This window comes from Protopterus annectens, chromosome 1.part2 (assembly GCF_019279795.1).
Source record: "Protopterus annectens isolate FY-2018-M chromosome 1.part2, PAN1.0, whole genome shotgun sequence".
Taxonomy (NCBI): Eukaryota; Metazoa; Chordata; order Ceratodontiformes; family Protopteridae; genus Protopterus; species Protopterus annectens.
Genome location: NC_056727.1, coordinates 309,035,945 through 309,050,369, shown reverse-complemented (window position 1 = coordinate 309,050,369; position 14,425 = coordinate 309,035,945). Strand labels below are relative to the sequence as shown.

Here is a 14,425-nt window from a genome sequence, read left to right as displayed (position 1 = left end):
GGAGAGGCTTGGTCATCTTATACCTTGTACCTCATCATTTATCTAGAATTTCTTGCTTGAAGTTATCTGATTAACACAAAAACCTTTGTCTTCTCTTGTACAGATCAGTGCCTGCCTGGCTCATGACTTACTGAGTCTACTTATGTTAAATGACCTAAGCAGGTACTACAAGCCAATAACTAACTCTGTTCTCTAACTTTGAGTTCTTATGGAACCAATAGATAGATTGCTTCTTCCATTGTTCATAATTTCATTATCTTTTTCTGCTCTCTGCTGTAGTATTCAGATATTGCTGTAGGCCTTTTAAGAGCATCTTCTTATAATCTTGGACTGTGAATGATATACATGACGTGTATGTTGTCTTGTTACCTTTTCCCATATACTCACATTATTATTTTACAGTTTGTAGCTCTAAACTTTTGAAAATGTTAGCCTATTTTTACATTGTGGAAGTCTAAATTCTACATGAATGCCTTAAGTCCAAACAGTACTGAGTTGAACTTGAACTCGAACTAGGGTTCATCAGATGGAGGGAAATTCCCCTAGCCTCAACTTGCATCAGCCTTGGAACTGATTGTATTAAACAAGGAGGAATTCTTAAATCATAATTTGAACTTGTGTCATTCATACCCGATGCATTAATTTATGCATTGTATTTGGAATCTTGGAATGTGCTATGTAACATGGTGAGTGAATTTGTTTTCTAAATATATGTTGTTACTTTTATTACTTGGAGCTTTCCTTTTGGACATCCACTGAAAGTGGCTAAGTGCAGCTGGACAAAAGACTTGTCAAAATAAAATAAAAAAATATGTGCTTTTGCTGTGTTTTGCAGAAATGTATGGAAATGATGATGGATCTGTACCTGCAACATTTCAGATTTTTTACATGATTGGCTGGAAACCTCATGAATCACAGGTAATGAAGGAATTCATGAATTAATGTATACCTGTTTATGTTTAGCTATTCTTTCATCTAGAAGAATAATGTATAGTTATGAATATAACTGTATGGTATAATGTTATTAATTAGCATGATCTTAAATTATGATATTAGGTAAATAATTCAATAATACTGCAGATGTTTTTATACTCTCAGTCATTTTTTCTGGGACTCCAGCCTGCAGGAACCTAATAACAGACCCGATTTCCAGAGCTTAACCTTCCCCCTCTTGGCTTTGGCTGAGACCCTCTCACCCTGACTTCAGGATGTCAGTGATGTAAGAAGAGGGCTGACCAATGCTGTCTCAGATCTTTCTTGCTGCAGTCTTGTGTACATTAATATGCTGTACAGAGTTGGATAAGTAGTCTAAAGGGAAACTTTGCTTGCCTTTGTTAGAGTTTATGCTGTTTTGTGTAAATGTCTGATACTGGTAATGACTTCAGTTTATTCTTCAGAAAAATAATAACTCTGTTTTGTTTTAAAGAACAACACTTAATTGCAAACATTTAAATTTTTTATATACTGTGCAATGCCCACGAGTGGTGCACTGGTTATTTCACATTGATTGCTAATAAAACCATTGTATAGTTTTGTACTTCTTCTTTCAGCTTTTTCACAGTTAGGGGTCGCCACACCTGTCCGCTTATGATTGGCAGTGGAGTTTTACGGTGTCGAGTTGCCAGGCTGGCGCCCAACCTTCCCCAGAAGGCAGGCTAACACACGCACGCACTCACACCTAAGGCCAATTTAGTGTGTCCAGTCCACCTACAGCATGTCTTTGGGATACTAAATTCAAGTAAGGGGGGGTGTGGGGGGCACCAATCCCCCACAGTGGGGAGTGTGGGGGATGTAGCCCCCCACATAGTTTGGATATATATTATGTTCAGAAAAGAGTAATTTATTGGAATTGCAAGTATCTGTGTATATAGTTCAAAATATTTAAAATAGGTCGGGGGCTACGCCACCCACAGCTCTCAATGTGGGGACCTACCCCCTTACTATGTATACTAACTCCAGGGTCGCACTACAGTGGAGAAACGGCCATATATAACTTTTAGTGAAATGTGTTTCAGTGAATTGTGTTTTCAGTGAATTGAGCTTTCAGTGAATTGTGCACAGTCAAATGTGTTTCAGTAAAATGTGCTTTCAGTGAATAGTCCTAGACCCATATATAATATATATATATATATATATATATATATATATATATATATATATATATATATAGTTTCACTTTATAATCTCAGAATACTGGAATGTCGTATTTCAGTATTTCGAGACTATAAAGTCAAAAATGCAGTTACGCAAAACTGCATAATAGCAAATGCAGAAATGTCGCATTCGCCTTTGTGTTTGCGTACGTGATGTGCAGTGCGGTTTGTGGATTTAGCTGGGGTTTGAGTTAAGTGGTGTTTTTGTAAAGGTATTGAGTAGGGATTTTAGTGTGTGTGTGTGTTTAGTGGTGAGATGTCCTTCAAGGATGCATCTGCAGTCCTTACAAATGGGTTGTCCTGTCATCAGGCAGCCCTTCGGTCGGCCGGATTCCAAAGTCTGGGTCTGGCTTCGGCTGGTGTCGCACTTCACCCGACGTCATTGCGGCAGTTTTCGGGTATAAAGGCATCAGCCGACGCCATTTTCCTAAGTCTTTCTTGCCGCGTGGCGCCCGAAGCAGAAGCTGTTTGCAAGTGCCGGTCGGTCAGATCCAGAGATTACTACTACCAAATACTACTTCGAAGACTTCTATAAAGCTAAGTACCCCGTTGGGGACTCTTTCTTGCCTCAGCCGATGTCAGAGAAAGTTAATAACTGTTTATCTTGTGGGAAACAAATACCTCATAAGGATTTCCACTCCTATTGCATACATTGTTTAGGCCCAGACCACGACGTAGCAGCTTGCCTAGCCTGTGCTTCTTTTAACCGGCGGACGCTGAGACGTCGCTCGGACTTTGCTGAACAGATTTTCGGCTCCGATTTTGCCTACATTATGCCGTCGGATCCTCCGACTACGCAAATAACTAAAAAACGCAAAGAAAAGGACCGACACTCGCGGTCCGCGGTTTCGGCTGAAACCACGGCCAAGCAATCCACGAGTGTCTCGGTTTCGGCCGAAACCGAGCAAGCGGTTCTTTCTTCAGCCGATAACTTGCCTTCTACCGAGGCCTCTTCCATTCTGGTAGAAACGGCTTCTGAAATCCAGCCTTCTGTTGCGATTTCACAGGATTTATCAGACACCAATCCCTCTAGATATTTCTACTCCTGCACGTGGAGCTGCTAGGCCTCCTCCAGCTATGTCTATTAAGGCCTTTGCCAGGGCTAAAGCAGCCAAAACTTCCAAACCAGTGCCTGCAAAGCCCCCCTCTCACAGGCCCAGCACCAGCTACCATATGCTTTCTTTGGCACAGGATCTCATCACTTTAATCCGTGGATCCCAGCCTCATCCAGACAGGGCCTCTCTCCCTCCTCCAGAAAAGAGGCTTAGAGCAGAGCCCCCTGAGCCAGTAGCCACAGATGATTCTTCTGATGATTCAGAACACTCAGATCCTCCTGAGGCTTCTTATTCTCCTTACGAAGACTCCGATGCTGAGGAGTCCATCCTTCAGCCTCTCCTCCTGAGGAATTTTCCTTTGGGGAAACCTTGCATGCTATGAGGGAACAATTCCAGTGGCAGGGCCAAGATTTCTCAGACTCAAGAAAAAGGCTTAGGACCTTTCTACACTTACCACAGCATAGGCCTTTAGCTATTCCTCCAGTCCTATCTGTTGTTGATGATGCATTTAATGATGCTTGCACTTCTCCTGATACTTTGCCTCCGGCCCTGCTAAACCAGATAGGTACTACAGGGTCCCGGACACTCATCACCACTTATATAAGGCCCCTTTTGCAGATCCAGAGACTATCTCCCAGGGCCCTAAAGCTGTAGCAGCTACTTCTTCTAAAACCCCTCCCTCTGAAAGGGATTCCAGGTCCTTAGAGAAATGGGGTAAAAAAGTTTACACCTCTGCTACTTTGTCAGCTAGAGCTTTGAACTGCCAATTTCATATGATTCAATATCAAGAGGTTATGCTTGACCAGTTGACTAAAAAGCTGTCCTCTGAAGAATCTTTAGATAAAAAGTATGTTCAAGAAATGTTACATAACATTCAGCAGGTTAGTAACCATTCTTTAAAATGTGGCTATGATGCACTGGAGGCTTCCTTTAGATCAGCCATGACGGGCACAGTTATCAGGAGGCATGCATGGTTGAAAGAGCAGGCATTACCAGACCATATCAAATCTAAGCTTTTGGATGCACCTATGGACAAGGTCAATTTATTTGGTTCCCCCGCACAGCAGGTTCTGAAAAAGATGGAAGAGAAAGCAAAATCTGTGCAAACAGTAAAAGATTTCTTACAAGTTCAACCTCCAAGGTTTAGCAGGAATTGGCCCTCCAAGAATTGGTCCTTTCCGGAGTCCTCTAAGGCACCAAGAGGCAGGCATAGGCTCTCTAGAGGCAGAAACCAATCCAGAGGTGCCTACAGGGGTCGCCAGTGGCAGGGTAACAACCAACGAGGCGCGGACACAGCCACCACCACTACAACAACTCAATCACAGTGACTTGGCGGTGGCACCGCCTACCAGGGAACAACTAGAAGCACCCTTAGGCGGAAAGCTAACCTTATTTTCAAGAAACTGGCACTGCATTACAAGAGAAAAATGGATTTTGCAAACTATAGACCAAGGTTACAGGTTCCATTTCCATACTCTACCAGGAAAGAGAGGAATGCCGAACCTACCACCTACTCAAAGGGCAGAAGCTGTAAAACAAATATCTCAATTATTAAGAATGAGAGCTGTGGAAAAGGTACCATCTATGGAGCAAGGGAAGGGATTTTACTCCAGGCTCTTCCTGGTACCAAGAAAAGAAAACAAATGGAGGCCTATTCTAGATCTGTCCGCTCTAAACACATTCCTCATTGTTCGAAAATTCAAAATGCTGACTCTACAGCAGCTTCTTCCCATGCTGGGCAAGGAGTCTTGGCTGGTAACTCTAGATCTCAAGGAAGCATACCTGCACGTCCCCATAAGACCAATTTGCAGAAGATACCTCAGATTTCTTGCAGGATCAGAGCATTATCAATTCTCAGCATTGCCCTTTGGCTTATCTACTGCGCCCAGAGTGTTCACGAAATGCCTGGCATCAGTAATCGCTCATTGCAGACTTCAGGGAATTCAAATCTATCCCTACCTGGACGACTGCCTGATACAAGCGGACAACAAAAACAAATTAACAGAAGACTTACAAAGAGTCATCTATTTGCTACAAGCCCTGGGATACACAGTCAATACAAAAAAGTCAAGGCTGATTCCATCCCAAATAATAACCTTTCTGGGTGCAGAACTGGACACATCAAAACAAATGGCATTTCTAACTGCAGAAAAGAAAGAACAACTTCCTCTCTACTTCTTGGCATTAACAAAGCAGAGCCACCTAACTGCAAGAAAAGTGTTACAAGCTCTAGGCTTCATGGCATCCTGCATAATTCTGGTCCCTCATGCCAGGCTTCATATGAGAAAGCTACAGTGGTACCTAAAGAATTTGTGGTCTCAGCACAAGCACAGCCTGGAAACCAAAATTCCAATGATCCCATGCCTGAAGCAAGAGTTCTTATGGTGGGCTCAGGCCTGTCAATCAAACACAAGACTGCCCTTCAGCAAAAGTCATCCAAGACAAACTATCACGACAGATGCCTCAGACCTCGGTTGGGGGGCACACATGATGGACAAGTGCATTCAAGGCCTATGGACTCCAGACCAACTGCATCTGCACATAAACCTAAAAGAAATGATGGCAGTAAAATTGGCAATCCAGGCATTCAGACCTCTTCTCCACGAAGGCCAGCTGTTGATAAGGACAGACAACACCACAGTTATGTGGTACATCAACAAACAGGGAGGCACACACTTATACCCCCTATGCCGGCTGGCACTAGACCTATGGGATGTGGCTCTGGGTTACAACCTTCAGTTACAGGCAATTTATGTACCAGGGAAGGAAAACATTCTAGCAGACATATTAAGCAGAACTACAACAGATGCCCACGAATGGATGCTGCATCCGGACATCTACAAAGACATCACAAGAAAATGGGGATTACCACAAATAGACTTGTTTGCATCCCCATACAATCACCAGTTGAAGAAATTCTGCACAAGGACTTACCACCCACTTGCTTGGAAGGTGGACTCCCTATCTTTCAGTTGGAAAAGCCTGACAGCATACGCATTCCCACCACTTCCTTTGAGGCACAAGGTGCTTCTCAAGATCAAAGAGGAACATCCGAGGATCATTCTGATAGCCCCAGACTGGCCAAGACAACATTGGTACCCACTACTGAGGAGCATGTCCAGGGAACAAATATGGAAACTACCACTGATCCCATTACTGCTGACACAGAACAACTACAACATTCTGCATCCAAGCCTAAAAACTCTGCAGCTAACTGCCTGGAACATTACATGACAGAAATTAACCCAAATTTATCCCAAAGGGTTAAGGACATAATCCTGGAGGCTCGTAGACCTTCAACAAGAAAGAATTATGCAGCAAAATGGAAAAGATATCTCATCTGGAGTGCTGCAAAAGGGCAAGATGTGACACTGGTGAACATAGCCAACATCCTGGAGTACTTGGCTGAGCTCTACCACACAGGCCTGTCCTATTCCTCCATTAAGATACATGCATCAGCTATTTCAGCACAATACAGCTTGGATCCTCCAGTCTTCTCGCATCCTCTGCTCAGACAGTTTCTGAGGGGAATTAAAAATGTAAAACCTCCCAGGAAACCTCCATTGCCAGCATGGGACTTGAACTTTGTGCTAGAAAAACTGACTCTGCCTCCTTTCGAGCCAGCAGCTACAGCAGACTTACAATACTTATCCTGGAAGACTGCCTTCCTGCTGGCAATAACTTCAGCAAGAAGGTTCTCTGAACTACAAGCATTAATGGCAGTACAACCCTTCCTGATCTTCCATCAAGATAGAGTGTCCATGAGAACAAATCCTACATTTATGCCTAAGGTGGTATCCAGAGTCTCTTTAAATCAGGCTATCCACCTTCCTACATTCTACCCCAATCCACAGAACAGGGGAGAAAAGCTCTTACATACCTTGGATGTACACAGGCAATTACGCTACTACCTGGACAGGACAAAAAACAATAGAAAAACTGACCAGCTTCTGGTAGCTTATGCAACAGGAAAAGAAGGAAAACCAATTTCTAAACAGACAGTCTCCAAATGGATATGAAATTGCATTAGACTTTGTTACTCCTACCATGGAAAGAAAACTCCAGAGAACATCAGGCCTCACTCCACAAGGGCCACAGCCACTACCACAGCTTTCTTACGAGGAGTGGCTACCAAGGACATTATAGAGGCTGCTACTTTGACCTCCGTGCATACATTTGCCAAGCATTATAACTTACCTCTATACTCTAGATCCCGTGCTGGCTTTGCCACTGCTGTTTTGCAAGGGATCCTGACTACACCATAATCTATTCTCATTTCCTCCTCCCCTAGTTTAGCTATGGTATTCTACCCATTTGTAAGGACTGCAGATGCATCCTTGAAGGACATAGTACAGTTTTGTACCTACCATAAATGTAGATGTCCGAGAGGAATGCATCTGCAGTCAGGATTACCCACCCTCCTTCCCCTCTGAGGTACTCCTAGGGTACTTACCAATCTTCAGCTAGCTTGGGGGGATCTATTATGGTGTATTTGTTTGTATATATGTACATACATGTTTATTTTTGTGTGTTTGCTCTCTACTATTTGGAAACTTTGGCATTTATCCAAATTTAGCCTACCAAGAGGGCACCTGGCATCTGGGGCAAGAAACACTGAGGAAAATGGCGTCGGCTGATGCCTTTATACTCGAAAACTGCCGCAATGACATCGGGTGAAGTGCGACACCAGCCGAAGCCAGACCCAGACTTTGGAATCCGGCCGACCGAAGGGCTGCCTGATGACAGGACAACCCATTTGTAAGGACTGCAGATGCATTCCTCTCGGACATCTACATTTATGGTAGGTACAAAACTGTACTTTTTATGTGTTTGTGTGTTTAGTGTGACCACGGGGTTAGTATATATAAGTAGGGGGGTGCAAGGGTGTTTGCCCCCCTGCTTTTAGCAAGATTGTGTGTGTGTGTGTGTGTGTGTGTGTGTGTGTGTGTGTGTGTGTGTGTGTGTGTGTTAGTTTTGTTATGTTTGTGTGTGTTGGTTTGTTTTTTTGTAGTGTCGGCAGGTAGGTGTATTTTTGTTTTTGTGATGTAGTGTTTTGTTTGTTTATGTTAATCCGCGGTGGTACAGCAGTAGTGTTGTTGCCTCACAGCAAGAGGTTCTCCTATTCGATTCTCGGCTGGAGTGCCTTCTGTGCGGAGCTGCATGTCCTCCCAGCGGTTGAGTGGCCTCCGAAAGACATGCGTGAATGGGCGTGCCTTCGCTGAAGGTTGGACGTCGAGCTGGCAACTTGGCACCATAAAAAAAAATTGACTGCCAATCATTAGCGGACCGGAGTTCCGCTGTGGCGACCTCTAACCGGGGAAAGCCGAAAAGACAAACAGTGTTTTGTTTATGTTACATTCGTGGTTTGAAATTTAGCAGTTTTAAAGTTTTGGCTTTTTGATTTTTCGGCTTTATAGTCTTGAGATACTGAAATTCGATATTTCAGTATTTTGAGATTATAAAGTGAATCCATATATATATATATATATATATATATATATATATATATATATATATATATATATATATATGTTTTCTTTTTAAGAATTTTCATTCAATCCAATAATATATACATTGTTCGTATCCTGCCTTCCCTTAAACCTCACTCCTTCTCCTCCACCACCTGAACATTATCCTGCATGTGTTGTTCACACAAATGCCATTTATTTATATGTAATTTGCTCTGTCAGTGTTCTAAGACCAGACCTCCATTTGTTTTAACTTTTTTATAATGTTCAGTGCTTGAGTTACAGTTTATTTTGATTTCCATTTTCTTCTACATTTTTTGGCAGCCAGAGTTAAATTTATTAAGGCCTTAATATGTCCAGGCAATTCAGATTCTGTATCCCAGCTCAAAAGAATCATTCCCTTAGTTAGAACCATTTGCTACCCCAACATTTCTGACAAAGTAAGCTATAGGGAGTTTTTTTAATTTGCTTATTACATTCCAAATACCCCTCTCTTTCCTGTCAAACCTCTATCATTTGCTTTCTGTGGGAGGAAAAATTCTCTGAAGTCTGCTTGTGGTATAAAAATATATATGTAAACACTTCCATGACAAAATCCTAAATCTTCTGGATTTGTTTGTGTACTTGGAAGTCATACAGTATTTTATAGTCCCTGCTAATTATCCCTTTTTAAAAGCAGATGTTCTTCGTCTTCCATTGCTGCAGTCCTTACTATAGGGTATAGTCCGCATCCAGTCGGCCTATAAGGCTGGCGTCGGTCAGGGCGCATTAGACTGACGTCAGTACGTCAGGGTACTAATGCGCATGACCGGCGTCATAACCTCAGTCTTTTTTGCCGCGTGATCCGATGCAGAAGCAGTTTTGCGAGTGCAGGTTGGCGTTCTGAAATATTTCCGAAACCGGAGTTTCAGACCGAATCAGAGTTGGCTAAGTACCGAACATTTTGGTTTTTCTTGCCTCAGTATTTAACCGGATGTCAGAAAAAGTGAATAACTGTATTTCTTGTGGGAAACAAATACCTCATAGGGATTACCATACATTATGTATACCTTGTTTAGGGCCTGAGCACGGCGTTGTTGGTTGCGCTCTTGTGCTAAGTTTAACAAACGCTATTAAGAGGAGGTTAGACTGTGCCAGATTAGTGTTTGGGAAGCGTTGCAATTATAAAATGCCGCGGATGCTCGCGCCCGCTTCATCCAAGAAGCGCAAGGACAAAACAGCGAAGCCTAGGGTTGATGAACCGGCAGTCCCAGGCGTCGGTTCTTTAGATGGCTCAGTGGAGCCAGAGGTTTTGCCAGGAGTTTCTATAGAGTCTCAGGCAGAAACTTTACTGTTACAGGATGTACCCTCTCAGGCAGGCCAGGCTATTCTTCCCTCTCTTCCCAAAGTAGTTAGAGCCTCTCCTTCACTTCTTTTAGAGGTAGGCCAACTTCAGCTTCAGTAGGGCTTCTGGTTCTGTACCTAAGAAACATATGCTTAAAATGGCAGAAGATTTGATTACTATGATTAGAGGTTCTATGGGCCCTCCTGATAAGAGGCCTAGAGTGGAACCAGAGTTTGACAGTTTTGAACAGGGTTCGGGGCTTCTGAATCTTCTGAAGATTTGCAGGAGTATCCTCATTATTCTGATTCTGATGTGGATGATGCCACTCCTTGACTTCCTCCTGAGGATTTTTCATTTTCAGAGACTCTGCATTCCATGAGGGAGCACTTTAAATGGGAAGGCCAGGATTATTCTGATTCAGGAAGAGGCTTAGGAATTCTTGTTTTACCCCAGCATAGGCCCTTAGCTATACCTCCTGTGTTGAATGTGGTGGAAGATGTTTTGCAGAGGCTTCCCTAAACCCTGATTCTTTGCCTCCTGCTCCTGTTAAACCTGATAGGTACTATAGGGTGCCCGAAGCTCATAAGTATTTGTTTAGGAGTCCTAGGGACCCAGAAACTGTTTCTCAGGGGCCTAAAGGTGTTAAAGCCTCTGTGGTTAAAAATCCTGTTCCCACTGACAAAGAGGCAAGGCGTTAGATAGGTGGGGTAAGAAAGTGTATACTTCTTCCACTCTAGCCATGAGGCGTTGAATTGTCAGTTTCACATGCTGAAATATCAAAATTATCTCCTTTCACAATTGAAATCTAAGGTGGATGCTTTGGCGGAAGGTATTGATTGTAAAGACTTGCTGGATTTAGTTTATGTGTCTGAACAAGTGGGCAAGCATTCTTTGCAATGTGGTTTTGATGCTGTGCAGGCCTCCTCGAGGGTGGCTGCCACTAGTTCTGTTCTTCGCAGGCATGCCTGGTTGAGGGATCAAAATTTGGCTGAGCATGTTAAGACAAGGATTTTGGATGCTCCTTTACAGTCTGATGTGTTGTTTGGTTCACCTGTGGAAGCAGTTTTAAAGAAAATGGAGGACAAAGCTAAGTCTATGCAAACTGTTAAAGATTTTTGCAGGTACAGCCACGAAGTTTAGTAGAAATTGGCCTGCTAAGGGGTGGACATATCCTGCTTATGATTCCCAGTCTAGGGGCAGGTCTAGGCGTGGTAGGCGCAGGGCTCCAGGTTCTTTTAGGCCTAGAACAGGGAGTTGACCTGCTCAGACTGCTGCTGAGGGCAGGGCTCAGTCCTTTAAACAGACCCAATGACCTGCCTTTTCTACTGCCAGTAGATTCTCGTCTGGCAGCTCCTTTGGAAGGACAACTATCTCTTTTCAAAGGAAATTGGGATTTAATTACTCAAGACAGATGGGTGTTGGACATCATTCTACCAGTCCCTGTGTCAGAAAGGGGCCTAGGATTTTATTCTCGCATGTTCCTAGTACCAGAGAGGGAACACGTGGACTGCTTTTGGATTTATCTCTCCTCAACACTTATCTGGACATTCCCAAGTTCAAGATGTTGATGTTACAACAGCTTTTACCCTGCTGGGCAAAGATCACTGGATGGTAACTTTAGATCTCAAGGAAGCTTACCTTCATGTGCATATCAGGCTAAGTTACAGGAAGTATCTGCGGTTCCAAGCTGAGATTCTCATTATCAGTTCTCTGCATTGCCCTTTGGCTTATCTACTGCCCAGAATATTCACAAAGGTTCTGGCTCCAGTGATAGCTTACTTCAGGCTACAAGGACTTCAAATCTATCCTTATTTAGACGACTGCCTGATTCTGGCTCAAGAAAAGAAGACCTTCTACAGCATCTGGAATATCTTATAGCAGTGCTAAGATGCCTAGGGTATTCTGTGAGCGAAATAAAGTCTAGTCTAGTACCCTCTCACGACATGTGCTTTCTGGGTGTGAGACTGAATACAGCAGCCCAGATGGCCTTTTAACCCCGGACAAACAAAGAGTCTGTCACTTTACTTCCATCAACTATCTCATCCGTACTGCAGAGACAGTCCTTCAAGCATTAGGGTTCATGGCATCTTGTATTCTGGTGCTTCCCAATGCCAAACTGCATATGAGGAAGTTACAATGGTATCTCAAAATGTATGGACACAGCACTGCCAGAATTTAGACACTGTCATTCAAGTAATACCTTGCCTTCAAAGAGTATTTTGTGGTGGGCTCAGGAATGTCACCTAAACAAGGGACTCTCTGTGACCGACAGATGCCTCAGACATTGCTTGGGAGCTCATCTAAATGTAAAGTGGATACAAGACAAGTGGCCTGCCAGACTACAGCATCTACATATCAACATAAAGGAGGTGTTAGCAGTCCAGTTCGCATTGCTGGCTTTCAAGGAGTTACTTCTTCCAGGGCAGGTGTTGATTCTAACAGACAACACAACTGTCATGTGGTACTTCAACAAACAAGGGGAACATTCTTATCCTCTATGCAGGCATGCAATGATTTTATGGGAGACTGCGCTACGCTTGCACCTAACTCTTCAGGCAAGGTTTCTGCCAGGAGCACAGAACTCCTTAGCAGATGTGTTAAGCAGACAAATCATGGATCCCCACAAGTGGAAACTGGATCTTCATGTATTTCAGAAATTGACAGTGTCATGGGGAACTCCAGACATAGATCTGTTCGCTTCTCCACTAAACCACCAGCTGCCACAGTTTTGCACAAAGGGTTTCATCACACAGCTTGGAAAGTGGATGCTCTGTCTTTCAGTTGGACAAACCTTCATCTGTATACCTTTCCACCTCTGCCTCTTCTTCCAAAGGTACTGTTAAAAGTCAGACAGGACAGGCCAAGGATGATTTTGATAGCTCCAGATTGGCCTCGGCAACACTGGTACCCTCTACTACGAGTCTGGTAAAGAAGCCTCCATGGCCTTAACCTTTGATTCCACATCTGTTATCCCAGCAGGACGGTCATCTGCTCAATGTCAAGCTTCACTCTCTTCATCTGACAGCCTGGCATATTCTGTGTTGAAACACAGCAGGTCTCAACTTCCTCAACAAGTTTTAAATGTGATTATGGAAGCTAGAAGACCTAGTACAAGAAAGTGTAGCAAAATGGAAGAGATTTTATTTTGGTGTAAAGCAAAGAATTTGGAGATTTCTGAGCCTAATTTGAGTATGGCTCTTCAATATCTTACTGAGTTACTGGACAAGGGTCTGTCCTTCTCTTCCATCAAGATTCATGCTGCAGCAATCTCAGCTCACTATGATTGTGACCCACCATTGTTTTCGCATCCTTTGTTCAAGCAGTTTCTTAGAGGGGCTAAGAATATAAGACCCCCCGTAGAGCTCCTACTCCTGCTTGGGATCTCAATTTTGTGTTGGAAAAACTTACTCTACAACCTTTGAGCTCATGGCTACTGCTGAATTGAAATATTTGTCATGGAAGACTGCTTTTTGTTGGCTATTACTTGCAAGAAGAGTGTCTGAGTTGCAGGCCCTTATGGCAGTCGAGCCCTTTTGATTTTCCATAAGGATAGGGTATCATTACGTACTAATCCTTCCTTTATGCCTAAGGTGGTTTCTAGTGTGGCTTTAAACCAAACTATTCATTTGCCTACCTTTTATGCAGACCCCAAAATAAAGGGGAAAAGATTTTGCATACTTTAGATGTACACAGGCAATTGCGTTATTACTTAAGCAGGACTAAGGATTTTAGGCAGTCTCAGCAGTTGTTTGTTTCTTTTGCTTTAGGGCAAGCCTGTGTCAAAACAAACTATTTCTAGGTGGATTGGCTTTTGCATTGCATTTTGTTATTCCCATCATGGCAAGGAGGTTCCAGCTGGGATTAGGCCTCATTCCACTAGGGCTACTGCCACTTCAACAGCATTTCTACGGGGGTGGCAACTAAGGATATTTTGGAAGCAGCTACTTGGAGTTCAGTGCATACTTTCTCTAAGCATTATCACCTTCCTATCTACTCTAAGTCTAGGGCTGGTTTTGCCACAGCTGTTTTGCAAGGCATGTTGTCAGCTCCTGCTTCTTTATGATTTGCCAGCCTCCCTTACCTCTGCTTTGGGATTCTACCCAATAGTAAGGACTGCAGCAATGGAAGGCGAAGAACATAGTACAGTTTTGTACCTACCATAAATGTAGATGTTCGAGGATTCCATTGCTGCAGTCCAATTTACCCTCCTCCTTCCCTCTGTGTTTAGGGGTGGTTGTAGGTGATTTACCTGCTTATATTTTTGTATATATTCTTCATGTTTTGGTGCAGGTATTTTGGGCCTTGTCTTTTTAGGGTCTTCTGACATCTGGGGCAAGAAAAGACTGAGGTTATGACGCCGGTCATGCGCATTAGTACCCTGACGTACTGACGTCAGTCTAATGCGCCCTGACCGACGTCAGCCTT

At 43.3% G+C, this 14,425-nt stretch overlaps 1 protein-coding gene across 2 annotated transcripts in view; it reads left to right on the top strand.

Annotated features, from left to right (window-relative positions):
• NDUFAF5 (NADH:ubiquinone oxidoreductase complex assembly factor 5) overlaps positions 1–14,425 on the top strand; it is a 658,571-nt gene that overhangs the window by 603,492 nt on the left and 40,654 nt on the right. For both annotated transcript variants that reach the window (XM_044056157.1, XM_044056167.1), the window contains one exon: positions 836–918. In XM_044056157.1, coding sequence (XP_043912092.1) covers positions 836–918 — 83 coding nt within the window. The remainder of the gene's footprint in view (positions 1–835; positions 919–14,425) is intronic.